Source organism: Corvus kubaryi, unplaced genomic scaffold (assembly GCF_017639235.1).
Source record: "Corvus kubaryi isolate FWS band 111438036 unplaced genomic scaffold, C.kubaryi_AGA036_p1.0 37172, whole genome shotgun sequence".
Classification (NCBI taxonomy): Eukaryota; Metazoa; Chordata; class Aves; order Passeriformes; family Corvidae; genus Corvus; species Corvus kubaryi.
In genome coordinates, this window is record NW_024581047.1 from 547730 (window position 1) to 574298 (window position 26569).

Genomic DNA, 26569 nt, shown 5'->3' on the forward strand with positions numbered 1-26569 from the left:
AGGCAAGGCTTTCAGTTGGGCAATCTACAGCAAAGGCTGCTTGAGGACTAATTACAGCTCAGGGACCATTGTCCCTTGTTTCAGTGCACTACCTTCGTAATGAAAAGCGAAACAAAAAAAGGGGTAAGTTTTTTGTAACCATCTACCAGCACACCACCACCTTGCCCGACTGCGCTTGGAGCTTCACCAGTCGAGTCTGGGTCACACACTCCACAGTACAGCCCAGCAGCCAAGGAAAACCGTTTTTATGTCTGAATACGTGGACTGGAGCTAGTGGCAGCCAAGCAGGTTTGTGTTTGGGTAGCTCTTACGTGGCAATAGGGACACTGCCCTCTTGCAGGGCAATAATTTCAGTCCCAACAAGGAAACTGGATAATTACAGAGAAAAGCAGCAGGCGCTTCAATCATTCCTACTGCATCAGGTCTTTTAAAATGTCATTGAAAAGAATTGGTGGGATAATGAATGCCTTGACTCACTTTCAAAGCACCTGGCAGGACAGACAAAAGGAAGCAACACAGCTAGGAGCACTCCATCATCCTTCCTGGTTCCTGGGGACTGACCCTAGAGGGTGGGAGGTCTGGGACAGGATGGTGTGATCATAGGATGGCATAAAAATAGGAAAACAGTCATGTGAGTTCTATTGCTGTAGATGTCGCCAGTTTAAGAGCAAACCTCCTGACTTTATTCTGGTTGATCTTGTTCATTCTGTATGTTAGTTGTGGCCCTTCTTCACCATTTTCCCTTTTATATAGCATCAGAAAAGCATTAACTCATGACTTTGTTTCATTCCACTGACATAACTGCTTAAATATCCTTCCTGATGTTTTGACATATATCACTTGGACAGACGTTTAGAAATTTAAACCATGGAAGCTGTGGGACGTTTTTTTAAAATTAGAAAATATGTGGACAATTCTTCTGTTATTTTAACAAAATGAAGACTCAACACTTGTATAAGCCTGCCAGCAAATGCAGGGAAATATGTGCTTACCTGGCACAAATACTAAACTGAGCACATAGATTTTTAGAGCCACACACTCACTACACACCATGCACACATGCTGTAACCCCCACACTCACAAAAACACATTTATAGCACATAAGGCAGGCACAGATTATTTTCAGTGCAAAGCACCTTTTTCTATAAGCAACAGGAGCATGTGTACCAAGGGAGCACATGTATACTGAGCATGCAGACAAAACATCCATTCACTCCATGTAACAAAGATTTACGTCTACCAAATGAAGAATTGCACCTGTATATCCATTTAGAAGAAATCTGACATTAGCAAATGCACAATTGCTGTGAAAAGAAATAATACATCTGATGCACTCAAAAAAACACCCTTAATTGTTCAGCCCAGAAAACAGGAAAACAGAACAATCAAATGAAATGCCACACACACAGGTACTGTATGTGCACAGAATGTACACTGGAAAAAGCAGACCACCATAAACAAACACAGTATTCCCAAAAGACTTATCCATACACTTATGTTGTGCTCAAATGCACACAGCCAGATCCTTAGCCACACACTCACCTGCAATATGTATCAGAAGAACAAAAGCCCCTTACACATAATAGGGAGTCAAAAATGCACACTTTAGAAATGAGGAACACCCTACACAAATACCCAACTCATGCATAAATATGTTATATATGTGCTCCACAGAAAATAATTTCTAAGTCTCAAATGCAGGCTGCAGTTAGTAATCCTGGTGCACTGGGGGCTGCATTTTACCCTGTAGTTCAGAGCACAGCACACAGAGCAGTGGGGCTGAGGTCACAGCTGGCCCCACATAGGTTCAATGCCTACAGTTCATGTGTAGAATTTAATCTTCTCCCAGAGTAAGCACCTGCACTGCTGCTTTAATTCCCTAGAGCCATCTTAGAACTATATAAGCTACTGTGTCTGGACTGCCCTGTTGCAGCCAAAATCCATTTGGAGATTCATTGGCAATTTTCCCTTTTTTTCCCCCCCTGTCTAGGGGACCCAACAATTCGATTTTACGGAGGGTAAACTACTGCAAACTTCACATGGGCATCTCAATTAGCCCTGTGCCCTCCTACCTTACTACCGATACAGCTGCAGTGGAGGGCAGCCACTGGTTCCACTATAGCACCAATCACAACCTGAGCAACAAAGGAACTGCTGGAGGTAGAGGATAAAGGCATTTTACTCTCTTTTATTGCCCAGATAAGACCTCTGATAATTTTACAGTCAGACTATCGAATACCTAAACAGAAACAAATGCACCTAATCAAACGCATCAGTGGGCAATGCCAGAGCAGCCAGCCAGGCGTAACTCCAGCATTAATCAAAAGCAGGAGGCAGAACACACTGCTGCATGCCCAAGGCCTACAGACAGCCTTCCAATTCAGAGAGGTCTGCATACAGAGAAACCACTCTTGTTCCACAGTTTCTGTCCACTACAGACTAAATGGGAAATCCCAGTGACCCACTGGGAGACAGATTCTGGCTTGCAGCTTGAACACCAGATTCAGCTTCCGCTGCTCCGCATTCCAGACCTACTCCAGCTGTGGACACACAAGGAAATCCTGTGGCAGGTGATTTATTTCATCTACTGCACATTGTTTATAAGTGCCTGACCTAACCCCATCATAAAGGCTTAGAAACAGCAAGGCACATCCACAGCATGTTTGCTTCTGCTTCCAGAAATGTACATTTCTCTCTGCTGTGATGAAATCTAGACTTGCTTAGATACAGCTGTCCATGTTAAGAGAAACAAAATGCCTTCCACACCTCTCCTTTAGTCCTTTGTCAGGGAAATGGGAATCAACACTGGTCCCTTAGCTCTGCCGAAAGTTGCAGCCTCTCTAAATGCTATAAACTTGCACAGTACTCCACATGGAGAAGAATCTCGTCCTGCTATCACAGCCCAGCCTGATGGCACAGCCACAGAGGAGACAGACAGAACTTGGGGTCTGCCATGTCCCTCCCAAAGGCCTCTGACAAAGGCCTCCACAAAGCTTGTGGAAATTCAGAAAAAATAGGGAGTATCTGTTTTTCCAGGTGCTCTATGCAGTAAGCAGAGCTAACCAAAAGAAAAACAAAACAAATCAGGAGAGACTAATGAATAAAAATAACAGACTCTTTGCTTTTGTCCTTGTAATTTCCCCACCCCAGACAGCTGTAATGTGGAAAGTATTGAAATTTAAATCACACCTCAGCCTAACCTCAGCTGACAGGCTGCCAATGCAATAATCTCAGCCTGGCTATCCTCTCTCAGGGAGAACGACAAACCAACTAAAGCAAAGTGATAAATTTTCAATTTTATTTTAAAATATACCAGATGGGAGATTTTATTGGAGTCATAAATATGTCAAAAGCAATGTTGGCATATGATTGGAGATTGCCCCCACCAAGGGAGCAGCTCTCCTTGTTTAGAAGCGCCATCAGATTCTTAATAAGAGGCTCCAGTTACACTGCAGCAAAATAGTCTGTATATTAAGCCAATTGAATGTCTATTTGCCAGACGTCTTCTTTCTCTTCTCTGCCAGCTCCAGCTTCCATTTCTCCTTCAGGAGAAATGAGGGTGCTGAGGTCACACCTAAGCATCACCAGTTTGGGTTCTCATTTTGTTGTTGAAAAATGGCCGAAAAGTATTTGATTTCTCACCAGTATTTGAAAACAGAATTTCATGTCAGTCAATGGAGCTTTCTTTGATTTCCTAGAACCTCAACCGGCAGGTGTCAACCAAGTTCAGCCTCAGACTTAAAGCAAATCGAATTCAAACCCTTAATCCTAGCCATGGGTCAACCTCAAATTATGGAAATAACGCCTGGCCTCAGTCCCAAAATTTCACATGAGCTAAAACCAGTTCTAAATCCCACCAGCCACATCCAGAAATATGAGCTGCCTTTTGTAGTGTCTGCACCTCTCCTCCTTCTACCACTGGTGCTGTGACAGATGACAGTAGTCTAACAGGAAGAAGCATGATATTTCTGCCTTTTCATTATTTCAAAGGTTTTACAAACTGGCTCTACCAGCTATGTCTCTGAGCATGATTCCAACCTTCCAGCTTACTCAGAAAGTCCTCATATTCTTATACCATTAAATTCAAATCAATCAATTCTACCACCACTGATTCCCATCACCACAGAATCTGGCTCACTGAAACTTTGACACTGAAAACCTAATGCAAAGCAAGAGAAAAATAACATTAATCTGTTATTTTACGTTTTTTCATATAAATGCTTTGCAGACTTAATCTTTCAGCCACAAAACTGTAAAAAGGGGTTAGAGAATTAGTAAGAGAGCAGAAACATAAAATATTACAAAATAATATCCTGCCAATCTAACAGTAACATCACCACAGAGGGCAAGGTAAGAAGGAAACATAAGCAAAAAGTGACATAAATTTGCATAGGTTAGAGGTCTATGGTCTTTTTAGACATTACTTATTCCTCACAGTTAAAGGAGTGCTAGATGCCCTTTCAGTATTCTCTAACAGACTGATCATTTCCTGTAGAAGGATTTTAAAAAGCTCTGTGAACATAAAACACCATCAGGTACATTTATCACAAAATATCATCCTCCTACCCACAGCCTCCAGTCCTGGACATGCCATTCATTGGTCTTGAAGCAGCAGATGCATCAAGACAAGCTGAAGCTTTTAGCAGCTTTTTAATCTGAAGGAGCAGATTGAAATAGAAGAATCATACCCATCAGTCTCAGGCTTAAAATATTTTGACTTAATGTATTACACAGTGAGGCTGGCATTCCTCTGGCTTCTGCAGCGTTTTCGATGGGGACTTGTACAATTCATCATTGACTGGCACAAGGTCAAGGAAATCTGGCAAAGTACAGAACAGCTGGGAAAGAATTCAGCTTGCAGTGTAATGCTTTCAACAAAACAGAAACCCATGCTGGGGACATGAAAGAGGATGGCCTGGCTCTACTCTTCCACCCTCAGGAGGACTCACTGAGAAAGCAGAATTGGCCAGTTCCAACCACACTTGAAGCTATCATTTCCCAAAATTCTGTCTAACAAGCACTGATAATGATGGAAGAGCATGGACAAAGCTGAATTCAGGAACACTGCTGCCTTCACAGGTTAAAAGGTCTGTGAGGCCATTTCCATTACAGAACCCATGGAACTATTTGGGGCACTAATGCCTCTCAGGGTGCTCTAAATGGGCTGATGCACAATAGTACAGCCAAGCTGTAAGTCCTCCAGGACAGAGACTGCAGCTTACTGCATGTCTGTGCAGTATTCAGCACAATTGAGCTTCAGCTCTAATAGCAGCCTCTAAGTGTTACCGTGCTACAACAATGGGCAGTGGTAACTTAGATAATAAAAATAACATAATGCATCAGGAGTATCTATGGCATAATTACAAGGTTTATTCAAAGCACCTAATCAAATTGTTCAGCAATTTAGCATAAACATGGACATAGAGGCAGATACTCCTAGATTAAGGAGCAAATTATGATTAGCACAGGTATAATTGCCTTGAAACTCCCCACACTTTCAGTCAGGCCAAGGACTGACTAACAGCATGTTCAGGCAAGCACGTATTTCTCCTTGAGAAAGATAAGCCCTGTTTAAAAGCAGTCAGAAAATACAGGGATCCCTGAGTACTGCACCTCTGAGCCCAGCAGGAACCGACCTCATGCAGCTTGGTTAGCTTCAGACTTACTTAAGATGTCTTTAGGGCATTCTCTAGTTAACATGCTGCACTAATGAAGTCTATTTAATTATCTGAATAAACTTTACTATTTAATAAATCACTTAACAAAGGAATGAACTCGTTTAGGTATTGACTGCTTAACCTACCTAGCAAACGAGTAATATCCAGGCAAGTAGGAATGTTACTTCACCAGGCTCCTCAGTTCCCAGTCCTTCCAGTAATGGGTAAACCTGCTGTCTCACTAGAAAGCTGTCCCATTAAATCATTGCAGCACATAGTAACTACAAAGGTCTCAGAAGACTTTACTACTCTCGTATTTGGTAGCCACATGACATCAGTCCATAGAGAAGACCCTATTATAATCTCAAGAACATAAAATGCTGACATCCAACACCACGGGATCCCATCCAGCACAGGATACCCTCCTTTCCAACATACCACTGAACACCCCTCCAGTGCTGTCAGATGCCACACAAACTCACTTGCGCTCCTGCTATGTGTCTGTCCACCTTCAGGAAAAGCCCAAGCATCAATTCACATGTAGAGCTGGAGGCCTGAAAACACACATCCACCTTTAAATGAATTAGCAGCACCAGGAACAACCCACAGGGTGGGGAATCAGCAAAAAAATGGTCTGCAACCAGGTCAGCTCCCATAGTCCTGCCAGGACCCCTCCTTTTTGTTTCCCTGATCCTCTCTTCCCTTCCTAGCACCACCCTAGGACCTGGACACATGAGCAGATACAGGCTTCCCTCTGATGCAGCAGCTACCTTATAAATTATATAACAAATTAAAATTACTTTATGACAGTGATAACACCATCATCTACAGTGTTCATGGGTTAACGAATTGTGCCCATGAATGAATATGTGCTGACTCACTAACTAAGCTGCAAACGAGAGCTGTTCATCTCCTCTGCAGTACCCTGAAAACCAGTGTCCCTCCTCTGCCAGGGAATTCATTTTCCCTGCTTTGGAGAGGGGAGAAGGAGGGAATTACTTCCTCTTGCTGGCTTCCCGCATTAGTAAAGCCCTGGAGGTTATTTAAATGGGAACTTCAAAGGAGGTGTATGATCGGCTGTTCACTGCTGGAGGAGGCTCATTTTACACTCAGATTTAAAAGCCTCTCTGACTCAGAAGCAAACAGCATCACTTACAGGCTTCAAGCCTCTCAGATACAGCCAGCTCAGGAGCAGGGGGCTAGCAGCAATGGGACAGAGAGAGAAAGGATTTTTTTTTTTTTTTTTAATGTTGGACAGGAAAGATTTTCAGGTTCAGTAGGGAGTGATAGGGAATGGTTCTCCATGAATAGAGAGCCTAAATGCTCCAAATGGGGAGTAAGAGGCTGTTTGGTCTTTAGGACAGTAAGGGAAGGGAATTATGAAAAGCTGTTCTGAAGCACAGGGACAGTTATAGAGGGAAGAAAATCAGAGATTCTCATGTACTGAGCCTCCTGCACCACTTACCCACCGTGTCTTTTCATCAGGTCTTGAGGCTACTATGTATTAGCTACAATTCATTCCTTCCATCACTCTTTCCTCCTGGGGATGGCTGTGGATCAGGCAATGACTTACCTTGGGAAGGCTTATTAAGAAGATTCACTAATACAGAAGGAAGATTTAAAAAAAAAAAACCCTGCTCCTGGCACTTGGAGTGGAAGCTGCATTTGTGATGTGTCTTTGTTCTCCTAAGCACTGATTTCTCAGTCTGACATTATGGTGGATTTGGAAGGGAGATGAGGTTTAGAGATAAGGTAATTCCCCCACCACCAGATTAGATCCAGCCAGCACAACGGGCAGTCCATGTCATATCAAGGCAGCACAGGTCCTTAGCTACACCCTTTCACAGTTCCACTTAGCTTTGGTCACTGAGAGCCTACCATACATGTGAAATTTAATTGGTTAGTTTTAATCATGTTTGTAAGTGTGGAGTTTGTTGGTTTGTTGGTTTTTTTTTTCATGGAAGCAGAGAAAATCTCCTCACCTCCATCTGTTTAAGCAACCAAGCACATGAAAGAAGCAGGCAAGATCAAAGATACCATCTCCCCGGAGAACCTGTAAGTAGAATTCGTAAATACAGGAGCTGCTGCAGTTAGGCATATGGACTTGCCCCTAAAACTCATGCTGGTCAAACCACAGAACTATGAATTTTCAACTAAATCTATGCATTTCTTTTCCCATGGGCATAACTAAAATGGAATCTTCCGAGAAAAAGCCATTTCGACAAATTTTCTGACACATTCTCCCTAATACTGCCTACAGCAGGAAGCAGCAAGATTAGCATGGTGGAAATATCACCTTGTGGGAGAAATAAGCTCCAGGTAGTGCCAGCACTTACATATGGTTGAATATAACTGCTCCAAGCATATTTCAACTTCTGTCTCCATCAGGCTGGGGAATTATTGCATATATATTCATCTGATACAAAGAAAGTGGGCTCTTGGAAGGATATTTTTTTTCTCCTCTGAAAAATAAAAAAGGGTTGCTTTAATTAGAATCTACTAGCTAAAAGCCTTTTTTTTGGAGCAATTGCATCAATTTTGTTCCATTAGCCACCATATGAAGCCGGATCAGGAAATAACTTGATATGTAGTTGAAAAAAGAAAGTAAATGAGAACAGAACAACAAAACCCACTGCCTAGAAGCAATCAAGCACCCAAGAGCATTTGAGGGGTTGATGAATGCATACCCCTATTTATGTATTTCACTCCTTTTCCCGTGATTGCAATGCACATGAAAGCAGAGGAGTGACAGCCATAGATAATGGTGCCAGAAGGTCATGAACCACAGCGTGTATCTCTGCAAGCACAAGTGATAACCCTCCATCCCAGCTGATCCCTGCAGCCCCCAAGCAGACACTCCAAATGCCCTACAGGCATGTGACAGATGTGTTTGCTCTCTCCCAAGTTCACCGAGAACTTTCTGTGCTGAGTACACTGCCCAGACTGCTTTAGTCTCTCGAGGCAAAACTGCATTATTGGTTCCACCTGCACCTGCACTCTCACCAATTACAGTCAATGAATTCAAGGGTGCACATATCAAACTTTTGCTCAAGTTTTACATTATTCAGGCTTGCAAGTGACAATGGCTGTGTCTTCAAAGTGTTCTGAAAGAAACTAGCTGGAGGGCACGGACATGTTAAACAAGGCACTGTTTTTGCAAAAACTTTCTGTCAGTTTATTCAGACAGATGGGAAGGCTGTCCTCTGTGAAAGGCCCTGTTCTAGGAGCTCAGAGATGAAAAACAAAATGTAAATTCAACAAGTGAATATTCATAAGATGAAAACTTCACAAGACTATTTTATATTTAGAAGCCTTTGCTTGAGAACATACCTCCCAACACCAGACATTTAAACTAATGAACCATCCAGACTGACACTACCTCTGAACCTTCTCATCACACCAGCTCAGCAAATAATGTCTCTTGGGAGATCTGGAGCTGACAGGAACCTTTCCCTCTAGGGCAGCAACCTAGCCAGCTCTAGATCTACCAGTGAAGCCCAAATCTGATCTGTTCTCTTCTTCAAACATCAGACTAGGCTAATAAAACAAGATTTCTTTAGCTGAAAGCAGCACTCAGTGTTCTTCCCTCCCCAGCTAAACCCCTTGGGTCAGCCTGTCATTTGTTCTAAATCTTCAAAAAACCCAGTAGAAACACATTTCACACTGACTCAAGTGAGGAACAAGACTGAAATTCAGGAGAAATTAAGTAGCCCATGAAGAGAAAATATAGATTGTGGAGACTGGTGAATTTAGGACCCTGAGAAACAAATTTTTTGCAGTGGTTATTATTTACTATGCACAGTCTTGTCTGTAGACAACAAACCCAGTCAGGGCTCATTAGTATGCTAAATAAACAGCTTTTAAGCTGATATGGTTAAATTATGTAAGACTTATATGGATACTGACTTTTATATTGGATCATTTTATTAATGTATCCAGACCAAAATGAAGAATTTTGACATAAATGTATGTCTAGGCAGACTACACCCTTTTGGTTAAAGATGGTGTAAAATTGCACTTTCATTATACTGATAATTTTTGGTGAGGTGAACAATCCCAGGCAGGAGGTTATTTCTGGCTACTGCACTCAGCCATGCCATTCATTTTCTCTTATCCACTATTCTTTCCTGATACATTTTCTGACTACTATGTCATGCAAACAAAACAGGACTGTTTTCAGAAGGCTACACAAGACCTTTGCCACCTCCTTGTATAGATAGCAGTTCCACTTGTGTTCTTAAAGGTCAAAGCTTGAGAAAGAAAAATGAAAATAAGATTCAACTGCAATATTTGCACTATTTCAGGCAGTACAGCTCAAACAGAAAAAAGATACCACAAGTCTACTTTAAATAATAATTTAAAAGCCAACAAGAAACTACTATTTCCAACCCCAAATCCTCTTAATTCATCTACCTCCAATTGGATATGATTAAACAGAACAAAGCCTATAGATTCCTATTCAGATCACAGTGGTAGTTTCTGGACACATATGCTAAGACACAACCCCTTTTTCAGGCAGCTCCGTCTAAATGGATGATGTTTATTCTTTTCATTTGCACAATGAAGAACTGAAGCAGAGCAAAAACAGCCCACTGTCCAAGAACTCTGCCTACATCAGTTCTTTTAACATCCTCATCACTGAACTGAGCATCTTTCACTAATACATTGACTGGAGCACAAAGCAGAAACAGTATCTGTCACACAGAGAGAGCCTATCTGAGAGACTGGAAAACAAACATAGCTCCTCTGGATCCAGGCTCAGTCCTCCCACCCCACCCTGAGAACAACTTCATTGCATTTGCCATGGCAGTGAAATACTGGATTCAGAGAAATTGCTAGTAGAGAACTTGGGAATCCAACTGAAATTTCCTATCATTAAGAAAAAGTAGCAGCAGTGACAGGAAGTAACAGAAGTGTTTCTTTAAGTGACAGGACTGACATTTTGGTGATGTGAAGCCCTCTCACAGCTAGGATTTTGAAGTGCTGATATTTTATCATCAAATTGGAGCCCAGCTAGTAAGTATCAATAACATGAGAAACACAGCAGAGAAACAGTGACCCCATTATATGTGAAAGAGCACTGCTATTTTAGCTGAAGAAACATATGTTTTGTCAGCCTGGTAATACATTGCAGGAGTTCCTCTTGGATTTTCCTTAGGAAGAACCCCCACGCAGATTTCTCTCTGAAGCTGCAGGATTAGAGACACTGGATGAGTCTAGGAAAAGTTGGAGACACAGTTTCAGCTTCCATATGGACTGATAATCCATAACCACATATATAACTGCAGAAGAAATCCTGGCTCCAGCAAAGTCAATAACTAAATTTTCATTAATTTCATGGGGGCCAAAACCTTTCCACTGAAGCTTTGGCTTTAGAAACCAGTTGATCTAAATGTGAAGTATTTCCTACTAGATAAATATGTCAAAACCACATGACAACAAACTGAACTGAGACAAACCTGATACTTCATATTAGTTCAGGCCAAAGTTGTGCTTCAGAAGAATCTGATGAAGTTACTGCAGTCTGTCCTCCAAAACACCACGCACAAGTGACATTGTGTCTCTCATTCACACTAAACACATACTGCCCAGTAATTTAACATCCAAATGCTTTCTAATGTTCATGAAACTGTTGTCTGTGCTTTTATCACATAGAAGTTGTAAGACCACCTGTGCAAGAGGACTGAACAATTGAGCTTTGTGTCCTAAGGCATCGAAGCTGATCTACACCATCCTCCCTCACAAAACAGCTGCATCTGAGAGAAGTCTTTAAAAAAGTCTGTCACACTGCACAGTTTGTCCACTTTAAGCTGATTTTTTATCTTTGTCTTTGATTTTTCCTCTTTGTTCTGTTAGTGCTTCAGCATTAGAGGAACCCATTTCTTTAACATTATAAATGTCTTGGACTGTAATTCACTTTAGGTTCTGCTGCAGTATCACCAAACTCAACTACCAAACAGCCCCATTTGTAAAATCTGACTTCAGAATCCATTATCCTTATGCTTGCCTGCACTGCCAAGAACATTTGACACAGATTTGGGAACAGACCAGATGCAGTGCCTACGGATCTATTTCCTCAAAGAAGGGAGATAACCCTCAAACTCAAAGCAGGACTACCAGTAAAATACATGCAAGAGATGTGATGAAGAAAACAGAAACACCAGAATAAGGTGTCCAGGCATCATTGCCAAGCTCAGCAGGTATGTTACAAAGCATACCTTCATTTCATCTGCTTCAAATTGCTCCTTTTGCAGGCAATAAAATTACTGCAGAAATCCCAGGGAATAAACTGAGTTAACACCCCATTAAATACAACAGACTTCCAATCCAAGGTAAGGACGTGCCCAGATTAAGCTACCCCTGTACAAACTGGCCCATGGGTAACATACATCACTTCTACTGACTTATAGTCTGAAAGAAAGAAAGAAAAGAAAAAGCTGAGATGAATTTCTACAAGGTAAGAAAGGATTTGTTCTTTGAAGCATGCTTAAATAGTACAATGTATTCTTTCATAAACATTCCTTCTACAGTTGAACGCACATCCCAAGGGAGAAAGCCTGGAATTTGTTATCTTACATATTTTCTTTTATCAGTAACATGATCTTGCCCCTCATCCCCCTCCCCCAGATTAAGCAGCCTTGATTTTATCCCTTCAGTTTGTTTTGTCAGTATCTGGCTTAGAAACTGGTACCAGATAGAAGAGCACTGTTGCTGGGTTGATTTGTTGCCCCTGTTTCTCAAAAGACAAGATAATTTAAAATACTTATTTCCGTAATTTTGCCTTTTCTAAATACTTCAATTGCAGTAGTTGTGAGCCCCTTCTAAATCCACTATCCTTCCAGTAACATTCATATAAAAGACTTTATAAGAAAAATCTTTCTTGGCAGAGCCACTTAAGTCAATTTTAGCTGAAACAGCTCAGCACAAGGGAAGAGGGCAAGAGAGAGAAAGGAAGGCAGGACAGGAAAATATACAGATAAGGGCAACAGCATGAAGCCAGGAGTTGTATTTTGATTGTCATGTATTTACCGACAGCCCTAGGTGCTGAAAAGGAGATAATTCCCTACAGTCTGTGCTCCCACATCAATTGAGTGTGCAGTTTCATGAAACTAAGAGCCAAAATGCAAGCAGGATACCTCCAGAAAGGAGTTCCTGCTTCTCTTCCTCTCCTCTCTGATCCTCTTGCTCACTTTACAAAAACCCTAGTACTTGCCAGACTTCTACAGGAGCTCAACCAGTTCATAAAATACAGAAAACTTCCAACAACAACCAAAAGCTGGGTAGTTTTTTAGTATTTTGATGCACTAGTGAAGCTCAGGGTTGGGTAGGGGTGTTTCTGGCTGGAGTAAGGCCATAGAGAAACAGCTCCCGCCTTCCTGTACACCTGAGAGCTTGGTGGGGCTGATTAAGTGTGAAGCTGCTGCAGGCTTCCAGAAAGAAAACCAGTTCTGCAAAGACACTGAACTGTGTAAATACCAACAGTTGCAAAGCTTCCATTCCAGGGATTTATGTATTCACAGCTCCTGCTAGCTCCAAGTCAGCCGTAGTGATTTTGCCGATCAGCCAACACACAGAGACAGCTTTAGCCAACCAGAAATCTTTATCACAGCCATTCCTTGCTGTCAGAACGATGACCTCAAAGACAAGCAAACGCAGGTCATGTTTTCTATGCTGTTCTCCTTGTAACACAGGAATTCTTGCCGAACCACTTCCACCCTGACCAGCTCCCAAAGCGTAGTAGGAAAAGAATAATGTATCTGCATGAAACAAAAATACAGATCTATTTTAAAAACCCAGATACTAAAATCCTACAAAACTGCCATCTGCCGAGAACAAAACCAGGAAACTGACTTAAATTTTCACATGCAGAAGCTCTGGCTCTGGCCTCCACTGCCAGGCTTTTTCACTCTCATTCCGAGATACCAAGATGGATCATCAGAGGGCACTGCTTCCCCTAGGAGGAAATGGGTTCTTAAGTGGATAGAGATTTCAGATACCTGGAAATGTGCAGAACCGTGAAGTCCTGAAACTAGGATGCAGCTGGAATTTCATTTTCACATTTTCTACTTTTCGTCCTCAAAAGCACTTCAAGAACGTATGTAATTTGCAGGTCTGAATTCAAACTTACTGAGGCTGAAAACCCAACCATTTCTGTACTGGCAGTAAGTAAACATTAACCTCAAGAATAAAGGCAAACTCTATTCTTGTATCCTCTTCTACCCTTATCATACGAAGTCCCTTCACAGATATTTAATGGGGTGAAGATAGAAGACAATTCTTGACACCTTCATCAAAAAAAGAGGATTGTAAACAGAATTTGACTCTGTGCATTTACATTTGCCAGAGCCACTCATCATTAATGCCAGTAAGCAAAAGGACACTTTAACCCTTCCTCCTACACATCAAGTTCATGTATGTGACTGAAAGCCACATGCCACTATACAGCAATTACTCCTTTTACAGGAGCAGAGGCTTTGCTTGGGTAAAAGCAATTTAAGAGAACTGAAATCTTTGGAGGACAATGTCAACACTCTCCATAACCAGTTCTTAAACACAAGGAACACAGCCTGTGTACTGCTGCATGTACAACATTCATGCTAAAAGCACCACAATCCTTTCCGGGAAAGGCGTTAGATTAATTTTCCAGAGCTTTTCACTCTCCCAGACTCAGCCATCCTGCTGGCCTGCACTTTTGATAAACTTCCTGCATCTCTGCCCCCAGTCCAAACAGTTTACTTCTCTTCCTCCAATATTAAAGAAACAAAACCAACATAGGCAGGAATTTGAAGTGTTATTGAGGAAAAGAAACTTCCTCTGAGAAGAATCAAAATACTGATACAGTTGTTAACATCCATTTTGAATGGTGAGGGGTTGAAACACTGCATTTATAGGCCTCAGCTTTCAGCTGGGGATTTCTTCGCAAGTGTCTTGGGCTTAAGCAGTATTTCAAATAAATTAGATGAGGGAATTCTCTCTTGATTAACACTAGAACAGATTTAATAAAACTAGAACTGCTGATATGAGACAGAAAGAGAAATCCCACAGGGCTATTACTTCAAAACAAAAACTAGAACTCTCTCCCTGATTTCCAGCCAGTCAGGTATTCAGTGGATGTAACATTGTTCTACTCAATTGAAGGAAACCAGATGGTATCTAGCAGCCAAGGATTTGGACAGGCACAACTCTTTACACATTAAGTTCTTAGAATCCAAATTTATAAACAAAAAGATCACATGAACTTCAATGCACAGACATATTTCTAGGGAAAAGTGAGAATGCATTCTGCCTTCCAGAGCATACATGACCGTTCAGTAAACACAATACTTAACAGCTTTAGGAGAGGAACCATTTCATCAACAGGAAGAGACGGCAGAGACCCTTACAATTACTTTACATCTTGAAATAACTTGCATTTTTGTATCTTCAGACACACAAACCGTTAGCGTTTGCACAGTAAATGGCAAAAAACCAAATTCCCACAGCATAAGAATTACAGGTTTATTAATAAAACCCATAAATCAGTTTGTATAAATGCTATGCCTTGTATTACATAATGGATGTGGATACTTCACCACACACCAAAATGATATGGTTCATACAAAATCCAGAGATTTTGCAATTAAGACAGCAAATCATGAATACATTAAAAAAAAAAAAAAAAGGTAAAGTTTAAAAAAACCTCAATACTATGAGCAATAAAGAAGAAAAAAGCAGCAAAACTCTTCATGGTTCACAAGCAGAAAGATTCTACGGTAGAAGTAAAGGAGAGGCATCAACGTACTCCTGACTTTGAAGGTTTCAACTGAAATGAAGCAGAAAGTTAAAAAGACCCAACTTCAGATTCCAAATGAATCCACATTCCACATTACCAACAGGAACCTGCCTGAGCAAAGAGGAAGTGATCTCTTCCTCTTAAGAGCCCGAAACCCTCATATCCCCCAACTTCCCTTAGACGATAATTAATCACCAGTCCAATTGACCAGCTGCAGAGTAAACAGGGGGGAACAAACAGGAACAAACAGCAGAAGTATTACACTACATTGTCTCAAATTGAGCATGATTTACCACCATCTGCTCCTGGTGCCACAAACAGGACCACAGGTTAGAAAAGAATTAGGTTTTTCTCTTGTTATGAACTCACTGCTGTTTTGCTCTGACTCTTTCCTCCGGGTGTGCACCTGTCTTGCTGTTCCTGTCTCCCACTCCAAACCAGCCAGTGTCACATGGCAGCTAATTCTCCTGTGCAAATTTTCCTTACATTCCTTCTACTTTTAGTATCTTTACCATTTCATAATTAGTATTTTTAAAAAATGTCCAAAGCATTCCAAATCTAAATATAGTCTATCCCAGGAAGAAGATAGTACCAAGCCTGTTGGTATAGACAGACCAGGCATTAATGTGGCAACCAAAATAATGAGATGTGACCACAAAAGTAACATAAAGACATGGTTGCTCACAGCACTGTCACCTCAGAAAGAGCACCAGTAGAGGCAGAAGTCATCCAAACTCTTCCACAGAGCACCTACACCAAGTACAAATGTCATGAGGCTACAGTTTGCTCCATTGTCAGCCAGCAGGAGGGAAGAGACAGGATACAAATCTAGTAGGGGAAAAGAAAATCAAATGCGGAGCAATAGTTATGATACAGAAGGTTCTCAAAGAAAATCACTATGATGGTGGGAAATTAGGGAGGATAAAGGAAGACAAGGATGTCAAAAAGAGCTGAGTGAGAGATATGACATTGTTAAAGTTAGTTAAGTTGGGGAAGGGCCCTGACAATCATTAGCTATAACCAAGACTCTGAAGTTTTCATCACTATAAATAATAAACTAAATTCCTTTAGTAAGACACTTAGGATGGAAAAGGGGAAGAGGCACATTATTTGCTTTCAAAGGTTAATGTGGAGTTGCCAAAATCTCTGACAAGAGATCAATGTAGCAACAGTTCTTTCATGAAAATGCAGTTAAAATTGAATCAGAATGGATTCAATGTTGAACAATTTTAATGAAGCAAGTGTCAAACAAGCACATCAACTTCTTAAAAACAAAGGAGCTCCAAAGTTTAATTACAAAAACATTGTACAGAAAACTTGGCATCTAAACAATTCCAAACACATTAATCCAGCAAATGGATTCCGCTTTCATATATTTCTCTTAACATTTCTTTAAGTGACAAAAGCATTTTATTCTGCTCTTCTCCTTGACACCCACTTCATTTTTTTTTTTTTATCAGTCAACACTGAAAACTGTAAACTGAAGTGACACTCTGAAAACACTGGAACGACAAAATCCATTTTTATAGGGTTAATCAACATAAATAAGAAGCTTCTTAATGAGACAAAACATCATCTGTCACATCATCAGTGAGCAAGATCTCAGTCTTCCCCCAGATGCTTCAAGATGGATAATCCACCCCACCTCCTTCCGTGCGGGGAAAAAGCAAGAGATTAGTCAGCCCCCAGCTAATAATACCACCTTAAATTTCCCTATCCTACAACACTTGCATGCTTCTCAGCAGAGATGGATGAGCAGCATCCATGAGCAGATTTCTGTAAGCAGGGCAGCCTGAAGCCACCTGACTTTACTGACAGATTGGATATGTTACAGCCTGGAATAGCATCCTACATTACATGGAATTTCTGGAGTCTTTATGGGATACAACTCCAGGTATTAGGTAGGATGCCATAGAACTTCCATAGAACTGCCATAGAACTGCCATAGAACTGCCATAGAACTAGAGGATTTTGTAAATCAGTTTTGGCTATGCAGTACATTTTGGCCACTTCAACAGAGAGTCAAACATCACCAGTTCTTAAAAACCAAGATACACACAGGAGATGAAGGTGTAGGTGCTTCTTCTGGAGACATTAATAACCTCTAGGATTTACAACATTCATTACAGAACCCATTAAAAAAGTTCATGGCAGCATCAGCTGGTCTCATCAGTACTAAGGAGAGTGGAAGTCAATGCAGCAAACTGAGGTTCCTTTTTGTGAAGTCTTGAAAGCAAAACAGGTAACAAGAGAAAGGAGTTTCCTCCCTGAAGGAAGACTTGATTTACATGAAAATCCTTGCTACTGGGCTACAGCAATAATCCCAGGAGTAAGCTGAGACCTGGCATACAAGGTGCTGACCTGAAGATGGCTCCAGGCCAGCATGAAGTCCGTGTGTACAGCGCAGGAACGTATTTGTGTCACAGGTGCGTTAAAGCAATGCTGACAGCAACCCACAACAAAGAAAGCAACCTCCAATTCATAACAGGGAATCTCAACAGATGTCTTAAGCAGGAGCAAAGAGATTGTCATGTGGAAGCAAGAGCATTTCAACCACCCCCATAAAGCCCAGAGATGTCAAACAAGTGACGAGCCGAAGTCAGAATCAACAATTTGACAGGAACCAAAGGGCAGTGAAAGTTTTGAATAAGCCAGTGCAGACAGTGGGTGCCTTCAGCTCTGCCAGGAGATGTGGTGTAGCTCAGCAAGAACAGACTCAAACTTGCAGAGCTCTATCCAATGCAAGTGAAAGGCCATTTTGGTCACCTGGAACATAAAATTCTGAATGCTATGGGCTCCATGGGCAGTACTTGAACTGTACAAAAGGTGAGAGCACAAACAAGCTGTAATGCTGAGTTCTGTGGGCTACTATGCGGACCTAGTTACTAATAACCTTCTCCGCTCTATTAATTCATGCAAAAATATATGTGCTGCTTCCAGACATTGCTTCCCAGCACAGTGATTTCAGGAGGGCAGAGGAGGGGAAAAAATGCAATCCCCGTGCCCATTTCTCTTTTTATAGAAAACTGCTTTCCCCATGAAATCATTCTCTCAAAAAACAAGGCAATAACATCAAATTAGACTGAACAATGTATCAGAGGAAGGGCAAGCTTTGTGGGTTTAGTCTAAACCAAAGAATCCTGTTTTCCCTGCTGAGAACTAATGTTTCGCTTTCTATCTTGACTTCCACTGATCTTTGTGATAGTAAAATGCTCCAGCAAACATTTTGAAGAGATAACAGGAGACCTTCACAGAAGAGCAGGATGCAACGTGCAAGAGAGGTACTTGAAGAGAGGGGGGGAGAGAGGAAGTCTGTCTCATAGTAGAATCAAGTCACAAAGCATCAACCACAGCCAGTCTCTAGCAGGGAGCAAACTCACATTGTAGGAATTGCAGGCTAACACAAAGAAAACAGGATTCTGCTTAAGAAAAGCTCCTATCAACATAGCAAGAGGCGTAGGACAAGACAGTGCACCAAGGAAAACTCCCTGTTAGAGCAGAGAACACAAGCGCTGCTATCCAGTACTGCAAAAATCAAGGAACAAGATCAAAAGAAGGAAACTAAATTGAAGGAAGGTAACCCCACAGGATAAACATGAAAACAAAATAAAAGACACTAGAAGACATTAGGCAATATAACACATCGAAGTTATTACTACAACATATACGCTGACACCATTTCACAAGCTGAGATTTCATCTCCACAGTCAGCCAGTCCACAGAATGCAGGCACCCTCACGCCCAGCAAAATCCATAAAAAAAATGTAGATTGCACAAAAGTTGCATGCTCTTAAATGATCACACAGAGGACAGTTCCAAATGTTTAGTGGGCGGTGTCCGTGGCTTCTTAAGGTCTCTTAATGCATTGATCTGTTTGTCTCCCTGACAAAACACACAGGCAGGGCCCAGGACAAACCCGCCATCCTGCCTCCCACCCTCGTCTTTCCCTCATGGCTTCTTATTCCACACTGGCCAAAAATATTTTGTAAAGCTTCCCCGGGTCACGAGACCTGCAGACGAAACAGAGAAATAAGGGTTAGAAGACTACAATCTGCCAGGACTTAACAGGCACCGTGACATGATTTTTTGGATGTTTGATCTGAAAACACAATGTTAAGCATAGCAAAGCAGCCTCTAGAGACAGAACTAAACTGAGTTGCTGTTTCCATCCAGTGCTAAATGACAAAACCCTTCCTCTTCTTCCCATATACTGTTTGCACAAAGAAGGTTTTTACCATGCAGTACAACAAAACCAAAATATTCACCAGTATAGTCAAACAATCCCTCAACACAATGTACTAAGCCACCAAAACTCACCTCAGATCTGTGAAAGAGCTGCTTTCAGAAACATCATGATACAGTTTTCTGTGGAATTGATTTGTAATGTGTCTCAACCTCGGACAGACCACTCAGTTGATAGAGATTACATTCAGAATTAATATACTTCACATGCACATTAACAAAAGGACACCGATGATGACAGCTTGTTGATACAGTGTATTATGTGCCAGCTGAACCTTTTATCCAAAGCTTCCTTGTTTTCTAGGGAACCTCTACCGTTTTCTAGGTTTGCATCCAACAAAACCCAACCTTCTTCCTTCCAAAATTTTGCCTCAAAATATAATCATTGCCAAGTGAAAGTCAGTGTAATTAACAGTCCCATTAATTACTTGATCCTTATATTCCATTACATGCATGCCATTATACAGTGAAACTATGTGATTATTAATCACATTTTTAATTGCTTCACACTGCTTTGCTGCTGAAAAGAAGGAAGGCATTGGTGGGAAAAGGAAAGAAGGGAAAGGAGTATTATTTTTCAAATAGAGGGTAGAAAGAAGAATTTTAAAGCAAAAATTACTTTTTCTAAATCAATTACAGCCAAATCCAGTTTATCCAAGAAAACTGTATTTGCATGTTTAGGAACACAGAAATTGTCCATCCTTTAGGAAAGATGGAGCCACCTGGCAAGAGAGTGAAAGTCTAGATTTTAGTAGCTTTGAGATACGATTTTTCTGGCAAGATGCTTAAAGGACAAATATCCATTTTTGGGCCTGGCACACCCTTCTAATAACTGATGGATAAGAAACTGCTTTCCCTCTTAGCCATTCTGTAAAACCTCCCCTCCCCCAATTCTCTTTCTAAGCCTGAGAACTAATTGAAAACAGTATACGAAAAGGAGGAGGTTGATGAGCTGCTGAAAAATCCCAGACCTGGATCGACAAGCTGTTCCCTTCACAAATAGCAGCAGTAAAGGCACTTCTTTATTCTGCTGGGAGCTCAGTCATCTCTTAGAACTACAGTCCGTTCCATCTGGCTACCCTCCGGAAGGACAATGATCTCCCAGCTAAAGCCACACTATAATGGGAAATGTGTAATTAACTGTTCTACACAGTATCACAAAAGGTCAGAATCAGAAAGGATGAAAAGCTCTGTCTTCATATTTGCAGATGGCACAAGGCAGCTTTATTTGCATTTCTAAACACTATTCAAGACATGTACAGTAGATCTCTACATAATAAATGCCTAAGGAATGAAGGTATGTACTTTGTTAAAATAGTAATAGGCAAACTCCTCATGGCTGCCTAGTGCTGCGCATCATGGGGAAGTGAGAGGTGGGGGACATGCAAAGCAGCACACTAATGCAGAAAGACTGGTATTTACTTCTTTGTTAATTTGTTTTTCCACTCTGTTCTCTATTACAGTTTTCTAAGCTGTTAAACAGCAGCAAAAATACAGAATCATGAGATCAATAATAATCTATGCACAAGCCACATAAACACTAGTCTCAGCAAATGCTATGAATAGCTTAAACCATACCTCAGTGTTCCATTTACATGTAAACCTTCATACTCAGAACAGCTTGACTACAGGTGCTATAGAGCAGAGGTAGGGTATTTTCAGTTTATAACAGGATTGAGTTCACCTGCAACCTCTTGAGACAAATAGAATTTCCCTGTGGCCATCAGTTTCTACAATTACTGCTGAAATTTTCAGATTTACTTCACTCAAGAATGGAACCTTCTTCTAAATTAGTCACCCTGTTACCATTCTGTCAGAACTCTTACTCACCTTACACAAACACAAAAAGATCTTGGAGCTAAAGGGAATTTCAGAACCCTTTAATGCCATGGAGTACTTTCAACCGAATTTGACTTTCAAAGAAACAACCTGCTCCTGCAGCTTTGAGGAAGAAACCTTTTTGATTGTACAATATGGTGATCAGCACATGAATCAGCACCAGAACAGGTGCTAGAGGTACAGAGCAGACACCAAGAGCAGCCAGGGAGAGAACACTTACCCTGTCACTAACGCTCCAGCCTGTTCACCACATCCCGCACTGTGGCGATGAGGTTCTCGTTCTCCTGTGGGTTGGCCAGGATAATACTGTGCAGTCTGTTCATGTAGGAATCAATAGTTTCCATCGTGGGGGTTTCCCCACTACCTACAGTGAACATAGTGAAATAAGCCACAAGGTATTTTGATGACCACAGCAATTCCCAAAAGTTCACACTGTGCTAAGGGTAATTTGTGCCAACACACAAACTGCTATAGGAAGTGATTTTGCTACGCGCCACCTCTCGTGACAGATTCTGCAAAACCATGTCTTCCTAACTCCATGAAGTGAGTAGTTCCAAGGATATCAGGACTAAAGAAGCATGGTTCTCTTTGATTGGGGTCTCATAGTTGATTATAACAAACTCTTTCAGCTGGGCGTTCATAGAATCTAAGTGGATTCCCTGGCAGCTGACAATACAGACACAGCCTTTATTTTAATCAAGGAACTTGCAGGTCCTGTCTATTCTATTTAGTAACATTTTCATAAAACAAGTAAAGGAGAGCCAGGACTGAATATGTGTCTCACTTTATCAGGAAGAGTAAGAGCAATAAGAAAATAAATGTCATGTTGAAATAAAGCACTGACTCTACATTTTCCCCTGCATGCATTTTAATATTTCATTATCCAATGCAACGAAAGCTCAGAAACAGCCAAGAGCACAGAACTACAACAGCAGACCATGTGTTCTCAGCTCACAACATCATATAAACATGAGCAGTTAAATTTAACAGTCTCACCTGGCAGTGGGACTCCAGCAAAGCTGCTGGTGAGTGCCTGGCGCAGGGTCTCGAGGTGCTGCTGCAGCACCGTGTTGCGGCTCCGCTCCTGGATCACATCCACCTCCAGCTTCTCCACGGCCGTGCGCATGCTCTCCACGTGTTTCTGCAGGGCAGCGTTCCTCTCCTCAAACTCCATGTTGGATTTGCGCAGCTGCCGCAGCTCCGCTTCACGTGCTGTGGACATCAACCCGTTCCCAGAGAGTCAAAAAACTGCTAAAAACATATCTAGGAGTGGTAGGCAATGAGGCAGAATGTTCTGGAGTGCTCAGCTGATCATTACAAATGGTGCAGTTGTGGTTTATAGACAAAAAGCATCCCATCACAGAGTGACAATAGCACCTACAGTAGCACTTAAATAGAGTTAACTCCTAGAGAGTGAGACAAATCAGAAAACATTCAAAGCATGAGAATGGAAGTGAATGGGGGAATTGATCAGGGAGCAAGACTGCAAGACTGAATTCAAATGCAATCAGAATGAAAAAGCTCAGCAGCAGTGCTAAGAATCCTGCAAACAAGACACCAGTTATAAAAATAATTTTCTATTGACCATGGAAAGTATCTGAATCTTAATTCTGTTCAGTCAAGAAAGTCTTCAGGAAATATGGCAAAAAAACCCCTAAACTCTTGAGACACACAGATATGAAAACCAAACAGAGTAACAGAGTATCAGTGTAATCTTCCACATATTGGGGGGAAATAAAATAGTCCTAACCAGCCTGAATCATCATCATGCTACATCTTAGCCATTTCTTAGTCCTATAGAACAGTAGATACAGCTAGGACTGGCTGGAATAAGCCTCAGAAACATTCTCAAAAAAGGCTAATTTGGGAAGACAGTATCAGGAAAAACTGCTTTTCAGCCATTGTGTATATACAGAAGTAAGGTAATAGCAGAAACTATACCCAAGTCATTACCTGAGCTGAGACAGGAGAGTGCAAAGACTCTTCAGCTGGACAGCATTTGCCAAGAACTTTGGAAAAGCAAGGAGGAAAGGGTCCTGCAAAAGTTTAGCTTACCTTTACTATGATTCAGGAACTCTTCTGTGAAGATTGGAATATCAAAGACAGATCTCTCCTTTGTATCTGCTTCTTTCTACAAAAGAAAGAGTAATAACATAGCTAAACAGTTTGTTTTCAGGAATTCATTTAACTGTTTTGATCATGAGAATAAAAGGCCAAGGAGACCTGAGGCAGCAAAAACACTGTACAGATCAAAGACACTTCCAGCTCCTACCAAGAAAAGCCAAAGGATGTGTCAGCTTTTCAAGATATAGGTTTAATAAAACATCATCATTAAGAAATAACACATAACATACTAAAATACACTCTTTCACCCTAATGACAACATATGTGAGAATTACTCCGTTTTAAAAACTATTTGATGCATTTATATTTTCCACCATCAACCAACTGACACATTCTGAAACAGTCTTTACAGAAACATCAACGAACAGGAGACAGAGTGAGCAAAATGCACAGTCAGTTTCATGGTTCTTGGTCTTTCACCACCAAAGCAAAGAACACTTTTAGATCAGGAAATGCTCTACAACTTAGTCAGAAAACTGTACAAAATGTGTTTCGACTCAAGGCAAAAACCCCCTACTATAATATACTTCAGTCACCACTTCCAAATTAACAAGAATTAATGCTTGTTTTAGCACCTGAATCATTATGGACAAAGTCAATGCAAATTTGGTGTGATAAGCTGCAGCAACTACAATCAACCTGTAACAACACAGAAACAAAGTTAAGCAGGAAAGAGTGTCCATGGAGAACAAAAGCTTTTCAAAACTCTCAGACACCATGGTTGATAATGTGCCACAAACTTATCATCCAGAAGCGCAGTGTTACACATGACTGGTGTCCTCCAGCAGACAACCTAAATGTTTGACAGCTGATAAGGGAATTCTGGTCCCTGAGTTCAGAGTATCACGTTGGTGCCTGCCACACAGAGGGGCTACATGGGGTGAACTGAATGCCATTTGACAGTCAACCAACACAGACAAGACTAGATGGAACTACAGCTACCCTGTCTTTACTTAAGGAGACAGACTGTCCATTGATTGCTTTTAAGGATAAGCTGACTTTTATTGTCTGGCACAATTACAGCTGAGGAGCTCTGTATTTACAGAGTGAGAACTCAAACCTCACTTGGCCTGAATCAACTGAACACACACTAGAATCAGGCAAGACTGGAGGGAAAGGTAACAAACCTTCCCAGCTCTGTGAGGCACAGCAGGGTTTATTTGGGGTTCGTGATCACACGTGCTTTTCACTGAAGTTTTTGTACATGCTGCTACAGGGCAAATGTCTCAAGAGTATATTTAGAAAGAGAAGTCATACACAGAAGTGTGAATAATGCATTAATTTTGTCTGAACACTGTCTAGATGACTAAGAATTAATTTGACCCCAAAATCTAGGATCTCAACATTAACATGCACTAAGAAATGCTGGCAGTTATGAAGCTTGGTTAGAACACTTATAGAACATCCATCTTGAACAGTCTAATTCATGCTCACTACTACTACCTATGTGCAAAGAGCCACTGGCTTGGATCACCACTGGCTCCTACAGAATAGATGGTGGAGGAGAGAGTACTGCAAAGAAGATATTCTCTTTGCAACCCTAGGATACAGGTTCTTCAGGTAAAAACCAAAAAATATTAAGGCCTTTAGATGTAACTGTCCAGCTTCCAAAAGGCAAGAAATTCCACTAAGCAGAAGAGTGATCATTAAAACCATCACCACTCTCCCATTACAAAATACATTACTCAGCACATAAAAGATCCTCTTGAGAACCCTCAAGTACTTAAGCCACTCTGAGGTTCACTGAAGATTAAAATCATAAGGCTTTGATTACCTCCTATTGAAAGGGACCCAGTCTGTTCAGCTCATGTATCATTTAGTCATCCCTCAAACCAAAAGAGAATCAAAATTGTTTCTATCATTTGCCTTAAATAAGATTGAAATGCTTCAAGAGTCAACAATCTTATCTGGTTACTAAGACTGAGGCTGAACTTTGAAGATTCTGCAACAAATCAGACTTGAAGTTCATAGAGACTTGGTCAAGTAAGGTAATGAGATAGCTGAGATTTTGCAGGGGTTTAAGCTCACCCTTCCTGCTACCCTCAGGCTGCAGACAATAGAAGGAACAGATACAATAAATATACGATGCCATTAAATGTTCTCAGAGTAGGTGCCACCAGGCAACCCCTGCTCTCCTCAACCTGTGTGCAAAAATCTTTGAAAGCTTTCCACTAACAACTCTAACAGAGTGCACGATGACAGACCTACTTGCAATCAAGCAGCTTGAGGAAATAAACAATAACAGAACAACAGAGAACAATTATTCAGGGGTTTAGTCACTGCTGATGACAATAGTGCACATTGCTATATGTCATATTTATGAAACTAGAATTTGATGGAAAAAAATGTTCTATTTCATGCCCATAGATGAGCTCATGGGACAATGTGTGCATGTTTTTCAAGGCAATATCTATTAAAAGTTCTCTCTCATCCTTTAGTTATGTTTTATTATAATTAGTATTTGAATTGCCCATCACGAAACTCTCTAGAGGTCAACTCTATGTACAATATTTAAAATTACCTCAACACCAACTCACAGAAACTACATCATAAACACTTAACTGAAGCAAGGGAAAGGAAAAAGGTTTCTTTGACCTTATCTTCTTATACTCTCTCAAAAAATAACTTCATCAGCTTGTACCTACTAATCACAAACACAACAACAAAAGTCAGTGCGGACAGGAGAAAGCAGCAAGACAACAAAAAGCTTTAGCCTCACTTCCAGTAACAACTTGATAGACACTTCTAAAAGCAATCTAAGTTTTTTCTGCTTATTCCCAACCTATACAGGATGATAATACTTGGCTTCCCCACACAAAAGATGTGAAAGCACATCAGGTGATAAGCATGTGGGACTTCATAAATACAAAGGTGAAAAACATCAAGCAGTCAAAGGCACAGTTTCAGAGTAGGATGCCTGACTGACAGGTTGATG

General features: G+C 41.0%; 1 protein-coding gene and 1 long non-coding RNA gene across 5 annotated transcripts in view; both read right to left on the reverse strand.

Annotated features, from left to right (window-relative positions):
* Positions 1–1983: 1983 nt before the first annotated feature.
* LOC121661520 lies at positions 1984–17350 on the reverse strand. The gene is made up of 2 exons (XR_006014998.1): positions 7994–17350; positions 1984–7710 (listed from the first exon to the last, which is right to left on the reverse strand). It is a non-coding gene; the product is annotated as an uncharacterized LOC121661520 (long non-coding RNA).
* Positions 17351–18074: 724 nt separating this feature from the next.
* HMG20A (high mobility group 20A) overlaps positions 18075–26569 on the reverse strand; it is a 37192-nt gene continuing 28697 nt past the window's right edge. For all 4 annotated transcript variants that reach the window (XM_042021788.1, XM_042021790.1, XM_042021787.1 and 1 more), the window contains 4 exons: positions 23566–23641; positions 22507–22722; positions 21731–21874; positions 18075–19439 (listed from right to left, as the gene is read on the reverse strand). In XM_042021788.1, coding sequence (XP_041877722.1) covers positions 21738–21874; positions 22507–22722; positions 23566–23641 — 429 coding nt within the window. In that variant the 3' untranslated portion in view covers positions 18075–19439; positions 21731–21737. The remainder of the gene's footprint in view (positions 19440–21730; positions 21875–22506; positions 22723–23565; positions 23642–26569) is intronic.